Source organism: Rhinatrema bivittatum, chromosome 6 (genome assembly GCF_901001135.1).
Source record: "Rhinatrema bivittatum chromosome 6, aRhiBiv1.1, whole genome shotgun sequence".
NCBI lineage: Eukaryota > Metazoa > Chordata > Amphibia > Gymnophiona > Rhinatrematidae > Rhinatrema > Rhinatrema bivittatum.
In genome coordinates this window covers 121,652,250-121,675,367 of record NC_042620.1, presented here as the reverse complement: position 1 = coordinate 121,675,367, position 23,118 = coordinate 121,652,250, and the positions used below count along the sequence as shown (strand labels likewise).

The 23,118-nt window shown below is 41.1% G+C and overlaps 1 protein-coding gene across 1 annotated transcript in view; it reads left to right on the top strand.

Moving 5' to 3' along the window:
- Positions 1-23,118, top strand: part of PDE11A (phosphodiesterase 11A) — an 815,296-nt gene that overhangs the window by 374,045 nt on the left and 418,133 nt on the right. The window contains exon 4 of the mRNA XM_029605882.1: positions 6,255-6,395. Within this exon, the coding sequence (XP_029461742.1) occupies positions 6,255-6,395 (141 nt within the window). The remainder of the gene's footprint in view (positions 1-6,254; positions 6,396-23,118) is intronic.

Genomic DNA, 23,118 nt, shown 5'->3' with positions numbered 1-23,118 from the left:
TTGAAAATATAATAAGGATGAGAAATTTGAGATTTCTGAATTTTCCCTGTACAAGACTATTGTCAGCTTATGAGTTATTCAATAAGTATGTGATAGAAGTATTGGGGATAACTAAACAACTGCTTATATCAAAGATGTATTATTTGCCTGTTAAAAAAAAAAAAGGATGTAGCAAGTTCTGAAGGTGGGATGGATTTACTGGTACCAGTTAGTCCTAATTTAACTGACTTCTTGGAATCATCCAATGATGATATTCAAACTAGGGCTACATTGTTAGTAACATTTTGTCTGGAGAACGATAAAAATCTGGTTCTCCAGAATTACTTTAAAAATAAGGAAATTACATATTGTGGTCAGAAAATACAGGTATTTCCAGATGTCTCCAAGGAAACCCAATTGAGGAGGAAACAGTTTTTGAATTTGAGACAGAGGGCTGTATCTTTGGGGGCAACCTTTTATCTCAAATTCCCGTGTAAATGTTTAATTACTTTTCAAGGGAATAAGTTTGTATTTCTGGATCCACCTCATTTAGAATCTTTTATTTTAGATAAAGGTGGTTGAGCAAGTAGTCCACCCTCCTGAATTAGGGGAATATACTGGTTAGAAATAGAAGCTCACTCCTAATTACTCATAATATTATTATGAAAATTTTCCTTTAGAAATATATATTGAGGCTCCCCTTTAAGAGGGCTGTATATTGTGACTCACATGGTATTTTGAAGGTATTAATTATGTTTGTGGAATATATATTAATTCGTTGTGAAGCAATATTCTTATTTCTTTTTTGTAAAAATGATGAAGAAATTTCAATAAAATATAAATGAAAAAAAAAAAAGAAAAAAAAGATGTATAGTGAAAAATGATCATATTTGGTTCCATGTGCTGTCCATACTAAGGAGCTCTTGGTCCACAATTGATTTGATTTGTAATGTTTGATCTCATTACTTCAAAAGGAAACCTTAAAAACATTTGAAACCCCTTGCTCGGGGACATACAATAAAAGATGCCTAATGCTGCATTTTGGAATCTAACACCAGTCCCTGTGGGTTCAAAAATTGTTTAAGCAGACAGTGTAGCAGGCCTGGCTCACATGCAAGGGCTGTGTTATCTCATGCCGGACAGGGGAAAATGCCAACTCCTCCTTTTCCCTTCTGTGACTATTTGACTACATCCCCAATATACAACAATACTTCACTTTTCTTTTTCCTTGACTGGTAAATTTATATTTCAAACCTTTTCCCAGGGATGAAATAAATAATCCTCACTCAAAAATAATCTTCAGAAAAACATAGAACGTTTTATTTCTTTTGGCGTTATTAGCAGTCATTAGCACAATAATAAAGATCACCAACAAGCATGACTCACAGCAGAGAGAGGCTGCAGAACTAATAGTAAATGCTCTCTTATATTTCTTCTTTCTCTATTACATACTCTTGATTTAATCATGGTTCTTAAATATCATAAGTGGCCTAGTCTCCCTTCTTCAAGCAAGCTCAGTCCATTAGCAGGAGCCTCTCAGCAGTACAACGCAGCAATTTACTTGACACTCCCACAAGGACATTGTAGTCTGATTTCTCCCCCACCTCCCAGATTGCCACTGGGCACTGCCTAGGAGTCTAATGCGATACTCTTGTTTATATGGTGACATCGCCATGCTAGGTTGAGTATAACCAGCAGACCCATCAGGAATTTCTGCTTAAGAAGTCCCCAAGTTCAGAACTCCAATCCACTCCCACCCTGAGCACAAGCATAAATTGGAACAGAGCCTATATTTCTTCCTAGAGGTCTACTGTAACACTACTACTTAAACAGGCACCTAAGAAAACTAGTTGTATAGCTGAATTGAAAGAAGGTTTGGACAAGCTGGTCCATAAACACAGAATCATAGAAATAATGGCAGAAAAGGACCAAATGGTCCATCCAGTGTGCCCATTAAGCTTTTGGTAGTATCTGCTGTGCCATGTAAGTTACCTCATGCTTATCTGTTTCCAGACTATAAACGTCAGGGCTCTCATTGGCTGCTATTTGTATCCAATTCCCCATTACTCCCATGCTTAATCAGTTTCCCACACTAGCCCTTGTTGATTGTTGTTGAATCCAATTCCCAGTTATGCCTTGTTGTTGAAGCAGAGAGCAATGTTTGAGTTGCATCAAAAGTATCAGTCTTATTGGTTAAGGGTAGTAACCACTGCATCAGCAAGTTGCCCCCATACTTGTTTCCTCAGACCATAAAAAATTGGGGCCCTCGGTTGCTGAACAAATCCAATTCCGAACAATGATGGAGTTGCTCGACAGTTCTAAGGCTTATTGGTTAAGGGTAATAACCGCCACACCATCAAGTTACTCCAAGCACTCTTTTCTCCATTTCCATCCTTTAGCCTTTAGGGATCTGCAGTATTTATCCCATGCCCTTTTGAATTCTCTCATTGCTCTGGTTTTCACCACCTCCTCTGGAAGGGCATTCCAGGCATTCACTACCCTCTCTGTGAAGAAATATTTTCTGATGTTGGTTCTGAGGTGTCCTCCTTGGAGTTTCATTTCATGACCCCTAGTTCTACTGATTTCTTTCCAATGGAAAAGGTTTGAGGTTTGCACATCATTAAAAACTTTTAGGTATCTGAAGGTCTGTATCATATCACCCCTGCACCTCCTCTCTTTCAGAGTATATATATTCATATCCTTCAGTCTCTCCTCAAAGGTTTTCTGATACTGAACCCCTTTTGGTAGCCCTTCTCTGGATTGCCTCCATCCTGTTGCTATCCCTTTTGAGATAAGGGCTCCAGAACTGAACACAATACTCCAGGTGAGGCCTCACCAAGGACCTGTACAAGGGCATCACCACCTCCATTTTCTTGCTGGTTAAAATCATGAGAGGTCTAGAATGCTTTAATGTGAATCAGTTATTTACTCTTTCAATTAATAGAAAGACTAGGGGGCACTCCATGAAGTTAGCTTGTGGCACATTTAAAACTAATCGGAGAAAGTTCTTTTTCACTCAACGCACAATTAAACTCTGGAATTTGTTGCCAGAGGATGTGGTTAGTGCAGTCAGTGTAGCTGTGTTTAAAAAAGGATTGGATAAGTTCTTGGAGGAGAAGTCCATTACCCGCTATTAATTAAGTTGACTTAGAAAATAGCCACTGCTATTACTAGCAACAGTAGCATGGAATAGACTTAGTTTTTGGGTACTTGCCAGGTTCTTATGGCCTGGATTGGCCACTGTTGGAAACAGGATGCTGGGCTTGATGGACCCTTGGTCTGACCCAGTATGGCATGTTCTTATGTTCTTATCAAAGGTTTTGCTGAAATGCAAATAGATGACAGATTGCTCTTACTCGACGATCCAATTCTCTAGTCACCCAATCAAAAAATTCAATCAGATTTGTCCAACAGGACCTTCCTCTGACGATTCCATGTGTCTTGGGTCCAGCAACTTACCGGATTGTAGATAGTTCAGTATCCTTTCTTTCAGCTGTATCTTCATTAATTTTCCCACCACTGAAGTGAGGCTAACTGGCCTGTAGTTTCCAGCCTCCTCTCTTCTCCCACTCTTATGAAGCAGGACAACAACAACTCTTCTCCAATCTCACGGCATCACTCCCATTTCCAGGGATCTATTGAACAAGTCATTTAGCGGACCCGCCAGGACATCACTGAGTTTTCATAGTATCCTGGGATGTAGTTCTTCCAGCAACATGGACTTGTCCACATTCAGTTTTCTTAGTTCTTCCCATACATACTCATTTGTAAAAGGAGTTGTGTCTAACCCATTCCCTTCTACGGTCTTGTCAACCAGCAGCGGTACTTCTCCAGTAACTTCTTTAGTGAATACAGAACGGAAGTATTTGTTTAATATTTCTGCCATTTCCTTGTTTGTCTCGGCACATGCTCCTCATCACCTTTCAATTTTACTATGCCACGTTGGGCTTTCCTTCTTTCTCTTATATATCTAAAAATGTTTTGTTACCTCTCTTTATCTCTTGAGCAATCCTTTCTTCCGCTTGACCTTTTGCTTTTCTGATTCCTTTCTTCATCTCCCTCATTTTCACCATTTATTGTTCCCTCTATTCCTCTCTTTGGAACGCTAAACTTCCTGAATGCTAAACTTTTTGCCTTTATTTTTGCAGCCACCTCCTTTGAGAACCAAATTGGTTTCTTTTTCCTTGAACTTTTGTTCACTTTTCTAACACATAGATTTGTTGCCTTTGTAATAGCTCCTTTTAAATTACCCTCTGTTGTTCCACCTCGCTTGTTTTCTCCCAGTCTTCTAGTTCTTTCCCCAGGTACACCCCCCCATTTTGTCAAAGTCTGTATATTTGAAATTCAATACTCTGTTCTTTGTGTGACTGCTTTGTATCTTATTCACAAGATACAAAGAAATGAAACTGGACATCTCCACCTTATCCTACTTAGGTGTGAGCAATAGGAAATTAATTTTTCTATTAAGATCTGCTGGGTTCTTCCAAGTGACCCTGATTGGCCCCTGTCTTAGACAGGATGCGGGGCTTGATGGACCATTTGTTTGTCCCAGCATAGCTCCTCTAATGTACTATGTTTTTAAGTTACATAATGCACTACTTCGGGGTTTAATTTACAGAAAGATGCTGTAGAGATTGTTGAAAAATACAGTTAAGGATCATTCCAGAAAGGAAACTTTTTAAAAGAAACAAGTGAATTTACCCCACTTTGGGCAGGTTCATTGAATTACGTAAATGCTTCTATTACCTTTTTGATTGCCAGTTTAAAACGTTATAGATATAATATGATGAGTTGCAACTTTAAACTGACGTGATTACAGTTTTCCTATGAAGCTACATACAAAGTCAGTTTGCTATAAGCGGAAAAAGTTACAGCCAAGCAAGCTGAGTCATATGTAGGAAGTTGGGTTAGAATCAAACATCCCAGATTTTGTTCTTTTAGACCAACATATTCCATGCTCAGAGTTTGGTATACTAAAGCTCAAGTGTTGGTATATAATGATAATGTTCAAATTATGGTGGAGCTCCTTATACAGTGAAGCTGCACATTTCCTAAGTATATGATAACAAAATGGGACTTTTGTACTCTTGGGCTTGAGTCTTTGGTGGGAGGCAAGTAATAAAAGTAAATCAATATATTTTTGCTAAAATAAGATAGAGATTTTTGATGGGCAGGATACATGACAATTTCACTGTTGTACCTCATCCAGGTAAGAGATACTGGAACTAGATATTGTGGAAGAGTATCAAATCAATTATACATTTTCCCCAAATAATTTCAAACGGATTGCAGTAGGCCTTCGTAGCATCTCTTGAGATCAGTCATAGTATTCCATCAAGAATATTAGGGATCCAGTAAAACTGGAAAAGATTTTATTGCAATGACAAGGCAATCTATCATAAAGACTTTAAGGAGTGCATTACACTATTACCGCTATTACCTTTTGTGTTTAATCAATGTATTAGTTTTATAATTATTGTACATCAACTTTGGCAATAAAGTAAAAGGTAGTCAAGAAATTTGTTAAATTAAATTAGCATTTTTGTAGTGCCACTAGTTGTACACAGTTTTGTATACATAACAGACAGTTCCTTCTCTGTGGGCTTTCAAACTAATCAAAGCAAACAAAAAGACAGAAGAGGTCTTGAGATGCAGTGTGACTGTACATTAAGAAACACAAAGGGAACAGTGGTGAAAAAAAGATGTCACCATTATTAATGTATATCCATCTGTCCATTTACAGAACATTTGTTCCTATAATGAATGACATACGGAATCAGGAATGTGAAGGTGTTCAGCTATCTAAAATGTACAGAGTGAACAAACAGTGCTGCAGGAATGAATCCAGCTGCTACTCCTTAAATTCAATAGCAGTGGTTCTATCCATGTTGGTCCAACCTGCCATCACTCCTTCCCCCTCCCCCTCCCTCTACCGCCATCCCCCCTCTCCAGCAGATTGGTAGCATTTTGTATTGTGCTATTTTAGTTGTATTCTGTATGGGAGCTCTCTGTTAGAGGACAAATTGCCATCTTCAGTGTTATACCCAGTAGGTATTTACAGAGCTATCAGGAATTAATGGTATACAAGATGATTTTTTTTCAACTCATATTAAAAAGGAAAGATTAAAATGGAATACAAGCAATAAACAGCCACATCTTACCTCTGTATTGACTCTGTCCTTTTTGTTTTATTGTTATGAATTTGCAGTATTACATACAAATTGTTTCTTAATGGATCAACATCAATAACATTAGGTTTCTGTCATTTTCTATAGGCTTTGCTGGAGGTGGTTAATGACCTGTTTGAAGAACAGACAGACTTGGAGAAAATTGTCAAGAAAATCATGCATCGAGCACAGACTTTGTTAAAGTGTGAACGGTGTTCTGTGCTACTTTTGGAGGATATTGAATCACCAGTAAGTAGCTTGTCATAGTTTTAGGAAAGTTCTTGGAAGGAACAAATATATTTCTGTTTTGCATGTCTTTAATGTTGGGTTTAGGAGTTTATAGAAACCTTCTAAAGCATGGGTAGGCAACTCCAGTCCTAGAGTGCCATAGTTTTCAGGATATTCACAATGAATATGCATAAGATATATTTGCATTTATTGCTTCCATTGTATGCAAATATAGCTCATGCAGGTTCATTGTGGATATCCTGAAAACCAGACCTATTTGTGGCCCTTCAGGATCAGAGTTCCCTACCCTGTTCTAGAGTCATAGCATGTGGTGATAACCTTTAAAGACCCAAGTGTTGTAGTACATGAGCTTTCAAGGCCACATGGATCTTTTCATCAGATGTGCCTATCAAAGGCAATTTTCAAAAGCTATTTACCCCAGTAAAGGGTGTTTATGAAAATTGCCCAGCTTGTATGTGGTAAAAATATGTTTACCCACATTGAACGGAAGTGTTCCCAGGGGCTGCGTTAGGGCAGGAAATGAAACATGCCTAGTTTAGCATTTTCAAAAGTAGAAGCATTGTTTGTTTTTGGTTTTTTTTTTGGGGGGGGGGGTTGGATATCCACAGAAAAGAGAGTGAAAATCTCTGCGGGTACTTTTTCCCTAGGCAGATTTCAAAAGGAGCGTAGGCATGCCCTGTCCCTTTGAGAGTTGGTGCAAAGCCCATGGATAAAAGTACCTGTGCACTTTGCACCATACCACACAGTTTTGAAAATTGCCTCCAATATGACAGCTAGAACAGTACAATAGAAATATTTTCTAGTGAATTTACTTTCCAGACCTTTGCATGGTATTTTGTGTCAAATGTGCAGTCTTTATTTTATCTTCTTACAAAGAAGTCACCTAATATAGGGCCTCATTTTCTAAAGTATCTCAGGCCTGCAATACTTTAGGTAATGAGGGGCGGGGGTCGAAGCGGGGGGGGGGCGGTCCTGCACTAGCCGGCAGCAATCGCACCACCGCGGTGCGATCGCTGCCGGTTTTGCACCCAATAGCACCACCATAGAAGGTGCAGCTATTGGGCGCGAACTAGGACGTGAAAAGGGCCTTACCTTTACGTTGTCCGCGGTGTCTTCGCGGAGTCGGCCCCGGTGACGCCCTGACTCCTTCTCTTCCGGGGCCGACTCCGCCCCCATCCTGGTATCGCGTGCAAGCCACTTGGAAAATGACCCCCATAGTTTCTTTGTTGTATTGACTCTGAATTGTAGGGAATTTTGCTTTCTTAAAACGAGTAGAATAATATATTCAGATAGGTTGTGGTGCTTTCACATATCCTTTTATTTCAAGACATTTGCAAATTAAAGTTTTGAACCAGTTTTTCCCTGTTATGTATTCTGCACCAAATATTTCAGAGAAAGCATCCAATTATTTTCATTTGGAAAAACACTGATACAAAAACTGGTGTAACGTTTGCACTAAAGGAAATTTGGCACATTAGTAAATAAGTCCCTTGGTGTCCATCCTAGTCCACCCTTTCCCTAATTCCAGTTCCAGTTTAGATTAGAGAATAATACATTCTTTGTATCTCAATCATGCTAGGATAAGCAATTGTTCTAAAATCCTTTCTTCTATGTTTTGTATAGCCAAAGAGACACCTTGAGGAAGTCTATGATGCATAAAAGGTTAGGACATGGGAGTGTAGGATTTTTAAACCATAGACAGAATGTCAACAATCCTGTTTCAATCAGTTTTAATATTTTTTTATGCTTGCTAACTTATCAAAAGAATTATGTAAAATGGGCCTGTGTCTGTCCATTCTTCGGGGGGGGGGGGCAAAATAACTCTTCAAAAAAAGGGATGGGAAGTTATAAAATTTGGCACACTGGAAGGAAATGGGAATATACAAGTTTGAATGGTACCCTTTTAGAGTCCATCAAGCTAGGGTGAGAGAACATAGTGGAATTGTCATCTTTGTGAGACTTTCCTCACTCCAAATGACGTCAAATCTTCATCAAAGTGTACTGTGCTGTTCGTACGTCTCACTCTACATGAGAAACTGACCCCTAAATCCTAAATCACCACCAATACCTCTCCTCAAGCTATTAGATGCCCTCCTATAGAGATATAAATACTTCACTACTATGAAGGCCTTGTAGATAGTCTCTCTCTCATGCAAAAATGGGAATTATCGTGGAGTACAATAAGTTTATCACACCACCAATGTGAAGTGATATGTGTAGTTATTTTAAAATTTCCATAAACATGCCCCTTTTTCTTATCACAGGTGTTATCCATGCATTACTAACACATTTTGATGAATCTTGGGGTTTGTGACTAGTGTGTGCTAAAATGGTTTAGCACGCACTGAAACAACATGATAACAAAAACATTAAATTGTGTTAGTCTTTTTGTTCCATTTCAGAATGGAAATGACATAAAATGGCAAGAAATACTGTTGGTATTTCCATGTCGTTTAAAAATGACAGCACATCTCTAAAGAGTGGTGGTGTTAGAGGTCAGGATTCAGATACATTAACAGCATTACTTATGCCAGTCTAGTACCTGTATGTGCTATGTCTATCATGAACTAGTACTGAGTCTCTTAAATCAGTAAGCTCTTAAATTCAAGTTCTACCAATTAAAAAAAATAAAATTTATTTTTAAAAAATCTAATATTAAACTAACATTAAACCCTAAAAAGACTGAAATCATTTGGTTAAGTAGAAACTCTTTGGTAGTTAAACCACCAGATCTAGACCTGGGTAATTTCCAAATTAACCCCTCAAATCAAGTACACGGTTTAGGTATCCAACTAGATGAGAACATTACGATGAAAAAACACATCAATAGATTAATTAACACAGGCTACGCCAAGTTGTGTATATTACATCAGTTGAAACCATTATTAACTTTCAAGGACTTCTGTACTGTATTGCAAACTCTAATTTTCTCAAACCTAGACTACTGTTAACTCCTTATTACTCGGTCTTCCTGCTTGTCTTTTAAAAGCGTTACAATTATTACAAAATGCTTCTGCAAGACTGTTAGGAACCTGGAAATCTGATCACATTGCACTCTCGCTGATCTCACTGCACTGACTGCCAGTTCAAGCCCGAATCTATTTTAAAGTATTAACGCTGATATTCAAAACTATTCATTCCAGTAACACCGGTATGATAGGTGTGACATTTCAAATATACACACTTCAGCGAACACTAAGTTCTCAAAATAAAGGACTACTAACTGTTCCCACAATATGGAATATACATCTGACGCAAGTAAGAGACCGTGTGTTTTCCATAACAGGTCCAAAGATATGGGACTGTCTACCTGACATGCTATGTTTGATACCAGATAGAAAAAGATTTAAATGTGAGCCAAAAACATGGCTATTCAAAATTGCTTATAACCTAACTTAAAACATCAGAAAGCAGATAACTACAAAAAACAAAAAGGTCACGAGATACTGATTGAAGCATGAGGAATACATTTAACGAGAGAATATAAGAATCATTTCAACATAATGATTAAATGTGAAATTTGCTACATTTTATTTTCTGTACTTCTGGTCAATGTCCTAGATCTTTAGTCAAATATATTGGAAAATGTAATTTGATAGATACTAATGCCTGTTTATGAATACTACTTCTGTAACCAGTCTTTATTTGTTGACATATAGCGATGAATGTTACTTTTGTAAACCATTGTGATCTGGACATGGAACGACATTATATAAAATGTCTAAATAAATAAATAGTATCCTTTCTGATTTTAATTGTCAGTAAGTCACTCTGAGAATATTTTTTCATTTTCAACATCTGGATATCGATAATATTACAGGGTCAAGAGTAAAGAATATATATTATGCTATTCTGTGATATCTTTTTTATTTTTTAAACAGATGAACCAGACATCTTACAGTAATAATAATGATTGCAATAGACCTAGTATTATATTATATCTGGAATCTGAATTCTGAGCACTAACATGGCAAAATTAGATAAAGGTACAGCTGCTTCATACTCATTTGAGGCATTTGAAATGTTATAATTTTTCACACAGTTCCTCAATATCAAACTAATTTAGGCTTATCTCCCTTAAGCGATTAAATCAATTTCTAAATTTGTGCTACTTCAAATAGCTACTGTTGCCAGTAGTTCAGGGAAGGTGCAGATTTCCAAAAGATAGCAATAGTAAATCTTATTGCCAGTAATATTTGCGATGCTTGTTTTTCTGTATTACAAGACATATTTCTGTTCCCCACCATCCTGTTGTGTTCGGTGGCTTGTGGACCCCTCCCTTGAGACGCCGCTCTTACCTCACTCAAAAGGCTTCTCCGGGGGCACTTTGACTCTGACCTCCTTCTTCAGGGTGGTGGCAGACCATGCCACAGTGTAACCACACATCTCTTCATTCGTGGCAGTACGCCGCTGACTCTGGTCCTGACTCTCCTAGCACACGCGTACAGTGTCCATGCTGAATTTAAAGGGCCAGCAGCGGGAAAACCAGAGAAGTGCCCATTGATGACGTCAGGAGCCCTGCACTGTTGAAGTCTGCTGGGACACCTCCTCAGTGCCTCAACAATAGGTCATCTCCTTAGCAAAGTGCTTTGGCTCTGCGTTCCTGGCTCTTGACTTCTGTTCCTTCTTGCTGCTGTGTTCCTATGTCTTGTTCCTGGTAGTCTGGTTTGTCTTGAGTTCTTGTCTTCCTGCTCAGTCTCCCTCGCCTGTCTTCAGCGTCCCTTGACTTTCGTGTTGGATTTCTGAATTTGACCTCAGATCGGACTTCTGGATTCAACTTTGGATTGAAATTCTGGCTTGACCTCGGATTGGACCTTGATGCTGCTTGAGCTCTGCCTGCCACTGACCACTGCCTGTTTATCGTTATAGACTGAACCCCACCTGGCCTGACCTCTGCCTGAACCTCGACTCTGAGAGAACTCTGCCTGCCTTGACCTCAGCCTGAAACCTGACCCTGTCTGCCTGCCACCTGCCCTGACTGTTGCTTGACATGACTTCGCTTTCTCTTACTGTGCTGGCCCACAACATCTTCTATATGGCAGATCTTCACCTCCATCGAGGCCTGCGCCTAAGTCCAACCGGCCCTGGTACCCGAGAGCTCAACCTGAGGAGAACAAGAGCTGGTGTTGGTGATGCTCCAGGTGAGCCTCTGCTTCAGCCAGCTCTGCCTGCTGAAGGTGTGGACCTGCAGGCCTCCTTCCTGCAGGTTGTATCAACTCCCCCTTGGCCCAGGGGCCCACTTCAGCCTATGAACCCTACCTGTCAGTGCAAGGGTTTTAGGCATCCTAGGTGAATCTTACAGCCTTGTACCTTCCCACCTTGGAGCTCCCCTCACATAATCAAAATTATGGGCCTGATTTTAAAAAGAATTTACGTGCTTAGAATTGGGTTTTACACATGTACAAATTTTCAGAAAAACAATTACGCAATTACAACTAAATGTATATTATGGGGCAGATATTAAAAACAAAAAAAGCTGAGCTCCTAAATTTAGGGCTCTGAATTAATTTTCTATGTTTTCAGCTGAAAATTCACATAAATTTATGGACCTAAAAGTTAGGGAGCTAAATTTAGGGCTGCTATTTATTTTCCTAGATTTAGGATTCCTAAATTAGGTGCCTAGTTCTGAAAATCTGCTCAGATTCTAATTTTGTTCCCCCACCCTAACTCCACCTCTGTAGCCACCAACATTTTAGGGTGCTAATGAAACCAGGAGCCTAAATTTAGGCTCTCAGACCTAGTAAATTTTCAAAAGGGCTAATTTAGGAACCTAACTCCAAAAGTTAGGAGCCTAAACTTTCTGAAAATTGGCCCATATATGTACATGCCCTACTGTGATGCCAAACCAGAAAACCTTGAAAAAAAGACACTTGGAACCCATCTGGTATTAGGCCTACTGTAATGTGTGTTATGTATGAGGTTGGCCCTCAGAAAGCCATGAGTAAACTGAATTAAAGTACAGTAAACTTCACATATCAAAACACTAACTGCCGCATCTTAAACAGTAACAACTCTATTTATGAAAAGGCAATTCCTCAAATATTATACCTGGTCCCAAAACACCACTATACCTCCTATTAGGACAACAAAACAAGCCAAGCTGCTATATATCTCTAGACAGAAACTACACACTAGCAGAATATCTCATCATTGTCACTCAAGCAGAACACAGACAGACCCTCAAATATAGAATAAAGAGACCATAAAGCATAAATAGGAATGTGGAGATAAAACCTGAACAGGAAACTGCAACAAGACAGACTTTGTATGCAGTGCAAAAATAGAAAAACAATCCCCACCATACCTTAGAAAATGTAAAACAATAAAATCAAGAAATATAAAAATCATAGAAACATAAAATATAATCATAGAAACATAAAATATGATGGTAGAAAATGACCAAATGGTCCATCCAGTCTGGCAAGGCATATGGTAGCATATGCCTTGCCATATAGGTCACCCCCATACTTAGTTTCCCAAACCGTCAAAGTCAGGGCCCTTGTTGGTTGCTATCTGAGTCCAATTCCGTGTTTGCTCTCTGCTTGAACAGCAAAAGCTATATTGGAGTTGCATCAAAAGTATCAGGCTTATTGGTCAAGGGTAGTAACAGCTGCATCAGCAGATTGCTTGTTTTCCCAGACTGTAAAATTCAATGTCCTTGTTGACTGCTGACTGAATCTAATTCCCCTTTTCCTCTTTCCCCCTGCTGTTAAAGCAGAGAGCAATAATGGAGTTGCATCAACAGTATGAAGGTTTATAGGTTTAGGGTAGCAACCGCCACACCAGCAAGTTACCCCTATGCACTCTTTTCTTAATTTCCCTCCTCTAGCCTTTAAGGATCCACAGTGTTTATCCCATGAGTCTTTGAAATCTTTCACCATTTTTGTCTTCACCACCTCCTCCAGAAGGGCATTCCAGGCATCCACCACCCTCTCCGAGAAGAAATATTTCCTGACATTGGTTCTAATTCTTCCTTCCTGAAGTTTCATTTTGTGACCCCTAGTTCTATTGATTTCTTTCTAACGGAAAAGTTTTGTTGATTGTGCATCATTAAAACCTTTCAGGGATCTGAAGGTCATTATTAAAGTAAAACTATAATAATAAAAAGAATATTTCAAAACAGCTAATGAATACTAAAACATCCAATAATTAAAAATTCATATACCAATTGTTAAACATTTCTGAAATAGCAATGAAATATTTCAAAATATTTCAAAATAGCAAACACATCAAACACCCAATAATTAAAGTTAATGGGGCAGATTTTCAAAGCCCTACGCGCGCAGGGCCTATTTTAAAAGGGCCCGGCGATGCGCATAAAGCCCCGGGACGCGTGTAAGTCCTGGGGAAAGGGCGGGGCCAGAGGTCTCCGACACAGCGGCCATTAATGCTGTGTTAGAGGATCGCGTGCCGGCAAGCTGCCGGCGCATGCAACTTGCGCCTGCCCAGAGGCAGGCACAAAAGATAAAATAAAAGTCGGGGGGGGGGGTGTGTGGAAAGGTTAGGTTAGGGTGAAGGGAATGGGAGAAGGCAGCGTGGCTTGGCCTGCGCGTGCAAGTTATAAAATCGGGTGTACATTTGCGCGTGCCAGGATAGCGCTCGCATGTTATAAAATCTACCCCAATAAGTGTAAACAATTCCCCACGCTCCATACCGGAGAACCTTTTATTTCCATTTACCCAGAGATTCTCCTGGATTAATGGGTTTGGGAATGCACAATCTTTCTCTGCCATCTCTCACTTACATATGCTTTCTCTGTCTCCCACACACATATGCGCTCTATTTCTTTCTCTCCCTCTTCCACATGCTCTGTCTCATGTGTGCACACACACACACATATATATACCCTCTATCTTTCCCACATGCTTTCTCACACACACACCCACACCCACACACACACACACACACCCACACACACACACTATCTCTCTCCCACATGCTCTTTCCCATATAAACACATGCTCTTTCTCAGTAGCAGCCTCCTCTTTGGGCCCATATAGCGTTTGGATACCTCTTCTCTCTCCCTACTCCCATTTAAGGGACAGACACTGCTTCTCCTCTGTCACCCCGAGTGCCTGCCGATTGCTCCTCTTCTCTTAGTCACCAGGGTCCATCCAATACTTCTCCTGCACCTTTGGGTCCCACACACCTCCGAACACTGCTTTTCTCTTCAGCTACATGGGCCCAGCCAATACTGCTCCTGTTCCTTTGGGTAGTGAGCCCCACTTGCCTGCAGAAACTGCTTCTCCTACACTGCACCATTACCTGAAGCCTGGGTCTTTCTTCCAGCCCTGTGGAGCTGATATGTTTGCCTTCTCCTTCTGCGAGCCACAGAGATTGGGCCTCTGTCTTCCCATCTGCATGAGCCCATGGGACCCCACTTCTTCTAGCCCATTTGAACTAGAAGTATGAGGCACAATCCATGCATCTTGCCTAGTGCTTCCACCAGCTCTTCTACCTCTGGAACTGGGACCAGATACACCCTTGACCCTTGGGATACCTTTAAGAAAATACTACTCCAGAAGTGTAAGGCATGTTTATCATGTTTCTATACGCGTGCCATAGTGCCCGCAGCCTCTCCAGCAGTACAACTTACTCTTAGTGTCAGTTCTCCTGTAAATGCTAGAAAATGTGTTCATTCAGTGGAGCAGATAAATGTCTACATCATAGAGATACTGTGGACATCTGTTACGGTCCCGGGCCGTGCCCCGGGACCTGCACTCACCAGGCGGCCCGACCTGGCCGTGGGAACGACTCCACTTCGGCCTCCCAGGCCTGAGATGCAGCCCTCCGCAGCGTCCTCCCTGCGAGGGAGACGCCAACGTCGATCTGCAGCTGGCCCTGCCCCCTAGGGCGCGGGGGCTGCCAATTTAAAGGGGCCAGCGTGGGAAACCTCGGACAGCTCTCTGCTGACGTCATACGCTGCCGGGCTATTTAAGCCCGGTAGCTACAGCAGTACTTTATTTAGCATTCGTTTATATACCGAGGTATAGCAGACATTGCCTTCACTCCGGTTTACATAATAACAAACCAGTTACATTTAAATCCATAACAGTATAACAGTAAAAAATTGAATCAGAACAATAACTTAGTAATGGTCAATAAATACATTAAATATTAGAAAATATGATTGTATAAAAAATCTTGTAGGGGGACGGTTGATACCGTAACAAAAGCGAGAAGGTTTCTGTGAGTCAGGGCGGTCGTCGTAAGAGGGGGATTGCTCACGTAGAATGGAACGTACAGAGGATAAAATCAAAGATTTATGTTCTGTTGTCATTAGGTGAGCAACCATTGTAGGACTGTGAGAGTAGCCAGGCTTTAAGTTCTTTTTTAAAAGATTTAACGTTTACTTGCGAATTGAGGTGATGAGGTAATGAGTTCCATAATTTTGGGCCGACGATGGAGATGGCTCTATTTCTTGTGGAGGATAATTTGGCTTGTGGTAATGAAGGAACATCCAGCTGAATTTTATATGTTGACCTTGTTGTACGTGATGAATTATGTAAATGTATAATATTGTCCAGGGCAGTGTAATCTACTTTATGAATTGTCTTGTGTAGGATTGTGAGGATTTTGTACTCTATTCTTTTTTCAACCGATAACCATTGTAAGTTGTAGAGTACTGGGGATATGTGGTCGGATTTTCTTTTGCCAGTCAGAATTCTGGCAGCTGCATTTTGGAGTAACTGCAGTGGTCTTAAGGTTGATTTAGGAAGGCCAATTAGAAGGGAGTTGCAGTAGTCCAAACTGGAGAAGATGAGGGCTTGAAGAACGGTTCTGAAGTCCTGGGGGTGAAGCAGTGGTTTTAGGTGTTTGAGAATTTGAATTTTGTGGAAGCCTTCTCTTGTTCTTGTTGTGATGTGTTTTTTGTAATTTAGTTCCCTTTAATTTGTTGCCTTGCAACAAGGTTCCTCAGTGTCCCTGAGTTATTAGTTGCTGCAGTGTGTCCTGATCGTCCTGTCTGCTGGCTTCTGACCTGGTTTGTTCTTGACTATGTCCTCTGCTTCCATTTCTGGTTTCGGTATCGACTTCTGACTTCTGGCATCTGACTTGGCTTCGTTTCCTGACTTTGTCTTCAGCTTCCGCTCCTGGTTTTGGTTAGTCTTCTGACTTCTGTCTTTGACCTGGCTCCGTCCCACGACTCCGTCTTCCGCTTTCGTCCCTGGCTTTGGTTTGGATCTCTGACTTCTGATCCGGCTTTGCTCTTGGACTCCGACTTTGGCTTCTTCCATCACCTCAGGTATCCGGTACTTGCTGGCCCAGACGATTCTCCTAAGTCCCAGCAGCTCGGGCTCTCACGGGCTCTTCCCAGGGGAGCCAAGGACTTCCGAGGGTGAAGACTCTTCAACTACCTGGGCCCAGCCATCCTTCATCCATCTCGTCGGCTGCAGTCCGGATCCTTGGTCACATAGGGTCCCACATAAGTCCAAGAGGTCCGGGTCCCTATGGGCTCCTCCTGGGGGGACCGCAGACTTCCAGTGGTGAAGCCTCTTCTGGGTCTCTTCTGTGCCGCCTCCCGGCTGTGATGCTCACTGTGGGCCTCCACAGCATACCATCCACTGTCTCAGCCGGCCCAAGGGTCCACTACCATAACAACATCTTGCCAGATACCTCCCAGTCCCAATCATTCAAACAAAGTGCAAGCTCTACAGTCTGTTTCTGGATACTTTCTTCGTATATATCTTGAATAATTCCTTTATAAATAGAGACAAAGATCTTATCCTTCTGGCTATCTCCACTGACCAAGTATTCTAGGAAATTGGGCTTTCTAGGATTCTATCTCCTTCCCCTGATTTGCAGCAAAGAGCTTTTATCTGCTCATAAACTTGGAGCAATGCTTCAGACAGGTCATATTTGGCTGTATGCAGTTATCTCTTTTGAATTTTACACTTCTCATACATATTGAAGTCCCTTCTCTTTTCTCCCTGTCAGGGCATGTGACAAAATGCCAATGTATAACATTGAAATGGGCAAAATCACCTCTTTTCCCATTTAATCGCTTTGCTCACAGTGTTCCATATAAAAAGTGTTGTGCAACAATATAATTTTCATACTTTTCTCACCAATGGTAATGTAGGTCAAGGCTGAAAAAGTCTGCAATATTTACACCCTATGGATCTTCACTTCTATAGATCTCTATGGTGATGCTATCAAAGGGTTCACCTATAACTTAATGCAAGCTAGTCCTGCAGCCAAATTATATATTTGTAAATTGGATAATGCCATCTCTCTTGTATATTTAGGAAACCACAACACACTTAATTTAATATGAGGTAGCCTATTTTGCCAAATAAAACTGGATATTGCCTCATTTAAATCTGTGAACAATGATTTGAGAATGTTAAATAGAACATGCTGGAAGGAATAGAATAAGCACAGTAAGATATACTGTAATGTTTGGCCATAGGTAGTCCCCGCGACTGGCCACACTTATCCCCAAATGCCTCCGATTCTGTCGAGATGCTTCTATGCCACTCTTTCCCTGGGCCTCCCTAGACGTGCACGATGCACCACCACTTAAAGGTCCTGCAGCAGGAAACACTACTGCCAGCACCTAATGATGATGTATTTAAACCCCAACTGCGCTACAAGCAATTGCCTCAGCAACAGGATCTCCTGCAATCTTGCAGTATGTGTTGCTTTCCTTGGTGTCTCCATGCTTTGCTTGTCTCCTTGTTGCCTTGCCCTGCCTTGGCTTAACATTGCTTTGCCTTGCCATATCATGGTCCCTGACTCCCAGTTTTGACCTTGGCTTGGGTCTCGTCTACTCTTCTGGATCTCCACCTAACCTGACCTCGGCTTGAAACTCAACTACTCTTCTGGATCTCTGCCTGCAATGACTTTGGCCTGGATCTCAACTATGCTTCCAGATCTCCGCCTGCTCTGACCTCTGCTTAGACCTTAACATTGCCTGATTTCTGCTAGCCCTGACCTCGGCCTGGACCTCAATACTGCTTGATTGCTGCCTGCCCTGACCTTGTCCTGTTACCTGACTTCGCCTGACAGCTCCTTACTGGTCCTATGTCTAAGCCCTGCCAGCCCCTGGCCCAACCTATGGGAAACAGGACTGGTATAGGTGAAATCTTAGACTTTGTCCTAGTAAGAACACTTCCTGTTGCAACCGTCCCTTCCTGACGGCTTCACTCCACCTACCTTTCTTTCTTTGCACCTCCTTTTTCTATGGATGGACGCCTGGCTGCCGCGGCACCTGCCTGCCGCCCACTCCGGCGTCCCTGGACCGGCTTGGGCGCTGCCTTCCGCCATGCTCCGCTGGTACCTTAGGGTGCACGCGCCACGCGGCCCTCACTCTTATTTCCTAATTGGCGTGAACCTCAGGGACGTCCCCCTGTGATGACGTCATGCTGCCCGGATATTTAAAGCCTACGATGTTTGCTAGCCTTTGAGTTAGCAAGGGGTAATCTTACGGATGGAGTTTGCTCTCCGTACCCAGCTACTCTGCCTCTCCAATCTTCCATTGGACTCTTAACGCTAACAGGGTACCCGCTCCTCGGGGGCCTCACTTGCTTTTCAGGTCGCTATCAGGAAACCGGTATTCGCTCCTTGAGGGCCCATGTTCCCTGACTCGGTGCCTGCTCCTACCTTCTCTTCTGCCTGGAAGGATTCACTATCTTCAGCACCAGTGAGTACTACCATCTTCACCTCAGATCTGTTCCCTGGAACCAAGTACTTGCTCCTCAAGGGCCTGCCTCCATTCCAGCCCTAGTGCCATCTCCTACGTGGAACCGCTATGTGAGTACATTACCTTCAAGCCTCTCAGCTCTCAGGGATCAGGTACTCGCTCCTTGAGGGCCTACTCTCCCTATCCTGGGGTTCTCCATACTGGGGCTTTGTGCATATTCTTCTGTACTCATTTTTCTCAGTTCTTTCCACTACAGCACTGCTACCGGAGGAGTCGCTGTTCCAGCGCCTGAAGGATACTAGCCCAGCTGGGCTACTTCTGCTGCTCACTACTGCCACCTCTGGTGGCTTCACCACATTTTCTAATAAAAGATCAATCTCTGTGTTTGTGTATCCTAAGCTGAGCCTGACCTGTGGCCCCTCACAGGACTTCCCCCCTTGAGCGTGGTCAGCTGCCACAGTGTTCAAGGGTCCACCCAAACCTCACTAATTATAACACTTCCACCTGCTAGGCAGAGTCAACCACACCACAGCCAAAGGGCTCACACTCCATGATACATACATTTTGAGGAAATCTTTCAGACCGGCTATTGATAGGTACCTCCATTTATCAATATTTCAAGGTGACAAAGTTACTTTAAACAGATCTTAGTGATTACTAGTAACATATGCACTAAAAGGTGAATTTTAAAAGCCCAGCATGCACCAAAACTGGGAGATACGCCCACAAGTTGGGCTGGAGCATGCTGCATGGATTTTAAAAGGCATCCGCTTACGCGCATATCTCCCGCTATGTGCAGGAAAAAAAATTCTCAAAAAGGGATGGGACATGAACGTGATTTGGGCAGGATGGGCATTCCTAGATTTCTCAATGAAGCCAGCGCATAAATACTTGCATGCATAAGTGTGCGCCGGGGTCCCCTGCTGTGCAACTTTACTTCTGCTATGGATGGCGTGTAAGTCAGAAAACAAAAAAAAAGTAAAAAGGTGAGTGGGGTTTTAAAGGTCAGGGTTAACAGGATAAAAGGGAGGCTATTTAACTAGGGGGGGGCTAGGAAGTCCTATCCCTCACATGGGTGAATTGGGAACGAACTGGGAAAACTGGTAATTATATCAGCTCGCAGTTCTACTAAAGTCCCCCCACTTATGCGGTAGAAGCAGCATTTGCGCGCATAGGCATGTGCCTACTTAAAATTGTGTGCATTCATGCGTGAGTGCAGCCTATTTTATACCATGCATGCATGTTATAAAATGACTGCATCCCTTGGTGCGAGCCTGTTTAAAAGTTACCTTCTAAGGTATTTAAAAGTTGATATAGTCAGTTTAAATCAAGAAAGGCACAGGGGAGTTTTACATTTTGGCCCTATAGGATATATTTCTGAATTTCCAGTTACAATTAGGGCCTAAATTATAAATTGTATTTTTTTTCTCAACTTTCTATTCTTTCTGTTTACCTTATATGATTTTTCTATATTTTATTTGATTTTAAGTTTTATCTTAATTAATTTGTAGTTCTTATCTCCTATTTTTTATTTTGTAAATTGTAAACCATTTTGGTCTACTCTTGCTGTGAAAGACAGTATAGAAATGTTTTTAAATAAATAAAATAAATAAATTAAGTAGCCTGACACCTTATTATAATTATCTAGGAACTCTAGTATTGCAGGCCCTGAAATTCTGGGTTAGGTAAAGGAGAGAAAATTATTATCAGCATACAAAAATAGTTTGAGTATCATTCCCAATGCAAAACCCATGCACATCTGGTGACTGTCCAACCATAACAACATACCATACTGGGTCAGATCATCAAGCCCAGCATCCTGTTTCCAACAGTGGCCAATCCAGGCCATAAGAACCTGGCAAGTACTCAAAAACTAAGTCTATTCCATTCTACTGTTGCTAGTAATAGTATTGGCTATTTTCTAAGTCAACTTAATAAATAGCAGGTAATGGACTTCTCCTCCAAGAACTTATCCAATCCTTTTTTAAACACAGCTATACTAACTACACTAATCACATCCTCTGGCAACAAATTCCATCGTTTAATTGTGCGTTGAGTGAAAAAGAACTTTTTCTGATTAGTTTTAAATGTGCCACATGCTAACTTCATGGAGTTCCCCGTAGTCTTTCTATTATCAGAAAGAGTAAATAACTAATTCATATTATCCCGTTCTAGACCTGTCATGATTTTAAACACCTCTATCATATCCCCCCTCAGCCGTCTCTTCTCCAAGCTGAAAAGTCCTAACCTCTTTAGTCTTTCCTCATAGGGGAGCTGTTCCATTCCCTTTATCATTTTGGTCACCCTTCTCTGTACCTTCTCCATCACAACTATATCTTTTTTGAGATGCGGCGACCAGAATTGTATACAGTATTCAAGGTGGGGTCTCACCATGGAGTGATACAGAGGCATTATGACATTTTCCGTTTTATTCACCATTCTCTTCCTAATAGTTCACCTTCCTAATAATTCACCATTCTCTTCCTAATAATTTCCAACATTCTGTTTGCTTTTTTGACTGCTACAGCACACTGAACCGACGATTTCACTATGATGCCTAGATCTCTTTCTTGGGTGGTAGCACCAAATATGGAACCTAACATTGTGTAACTATAGCATGGGTTATTTTTCCCTATATGCATCACCTTGCACTTATCCACATTAAATTTCATCTGTCATTTCAATGCCCAATTTTCCAGTCTCATAAGGTCTTCCTGCATGTTCTGTGATTTAGATATTTAGAACACTTTCTACTATTTTTCCTGGCACTGAAGTCAGGCTAACTGGTCTGTAGTGTCCCGGATTGCCCCTGGAGCCCTTTTTAAATATTGGGGTTACATTAGCTATCCTCCAGTCTTCAGGTACAATGGATGATTTTAATGATAGGTTACAAATTTTTACTAATAGGTCTGAAATTTCATTTTTTAGTTCCTTCAGAACCCTGGGGTGTATACCATCCGGTCCAGGTGATTTACTATTCTTCAGTTTGTCAGTCAGGCCTACCACATCTTCTAGATTCACCGTGATTTGGTTCAGTCCATCTGAATCATTACCCATGAAAACCTTCTCTGATACGGGTATCTCCCCAACATCCTCTTCAGTAAACATTGAAGCAAAAAAAATCATTTAAACTTTCCGCGATGGCCTTATCTTCTCTATTTGCCCCTTTAACCCCACAATCATCTAACAGTCCAACTGACTCCCTCACAGGCTTTCTGCTTCGGATATATTTTAAAAAGTTTTTACTGTGAGTTTTTACCTCTATAGCCAATTTCTTTTCAAATTCTCTCTTAGCCTGTCTTCTCAATGTCTTACATTTAACTTGCCAATGCTTATGCATTTTCCTATTTTCTTCTGTTGGATCATTCTTCCAATTTTTGAATGAAGATCTTTTGGCTAAAATAGCTTCTTTCACCTCCCCTTTTAACCATCCCGGTGATTGTTTTGCCTTCTTTCCACCTTTCTTAATGTGTGGAATACATCTGGACTGTGCTTCTAGGATGGTATTTTTTAACAATGACCTCGCCTCTTGCACACTTTTTACCTTTGTAGCTGCTTTCATTTTTTTTCTAACTATTTTTCTCATTTTATCAAAGTTTCCCTTTTGAAAGTTTAGCACGAGAGCCGTGGATTTGCTTACTGTCTCCCTTCCAGTCATTAATTCAAATTTGATCATATTATGATCACCGTCTGCATCAGTGGCTCTATTACTAAAATAAGAGGGAATATAAAGAGCAGTCTTGTGCCTAGTACCTCTTTTTACAGGAAATGTCTGGAAAGGCATTACTTTGACTATCACTCTGACCTGTGGTCAGAGTACAGCACCTTAATTCAATTGATAAACTTATCTGGAAATTAATATCTATGCAAGAGCCAATTGATTGTGTCAAAAGACTTGTCCACATCAAGGGACAGGGCAAGGAATGTTATTTTGTTTCTATCTGCTACCTTCTGGAGGTTCAATTTAATTATTTATGAGTATTTGTAACAGATGTCCTCCCTTTTGTAAAGCAAGTTTGATTGGGGCTTAGCAAACACAACACAATGTTCTCTAGCTTTATCGGTATTATTTTAGCTAGA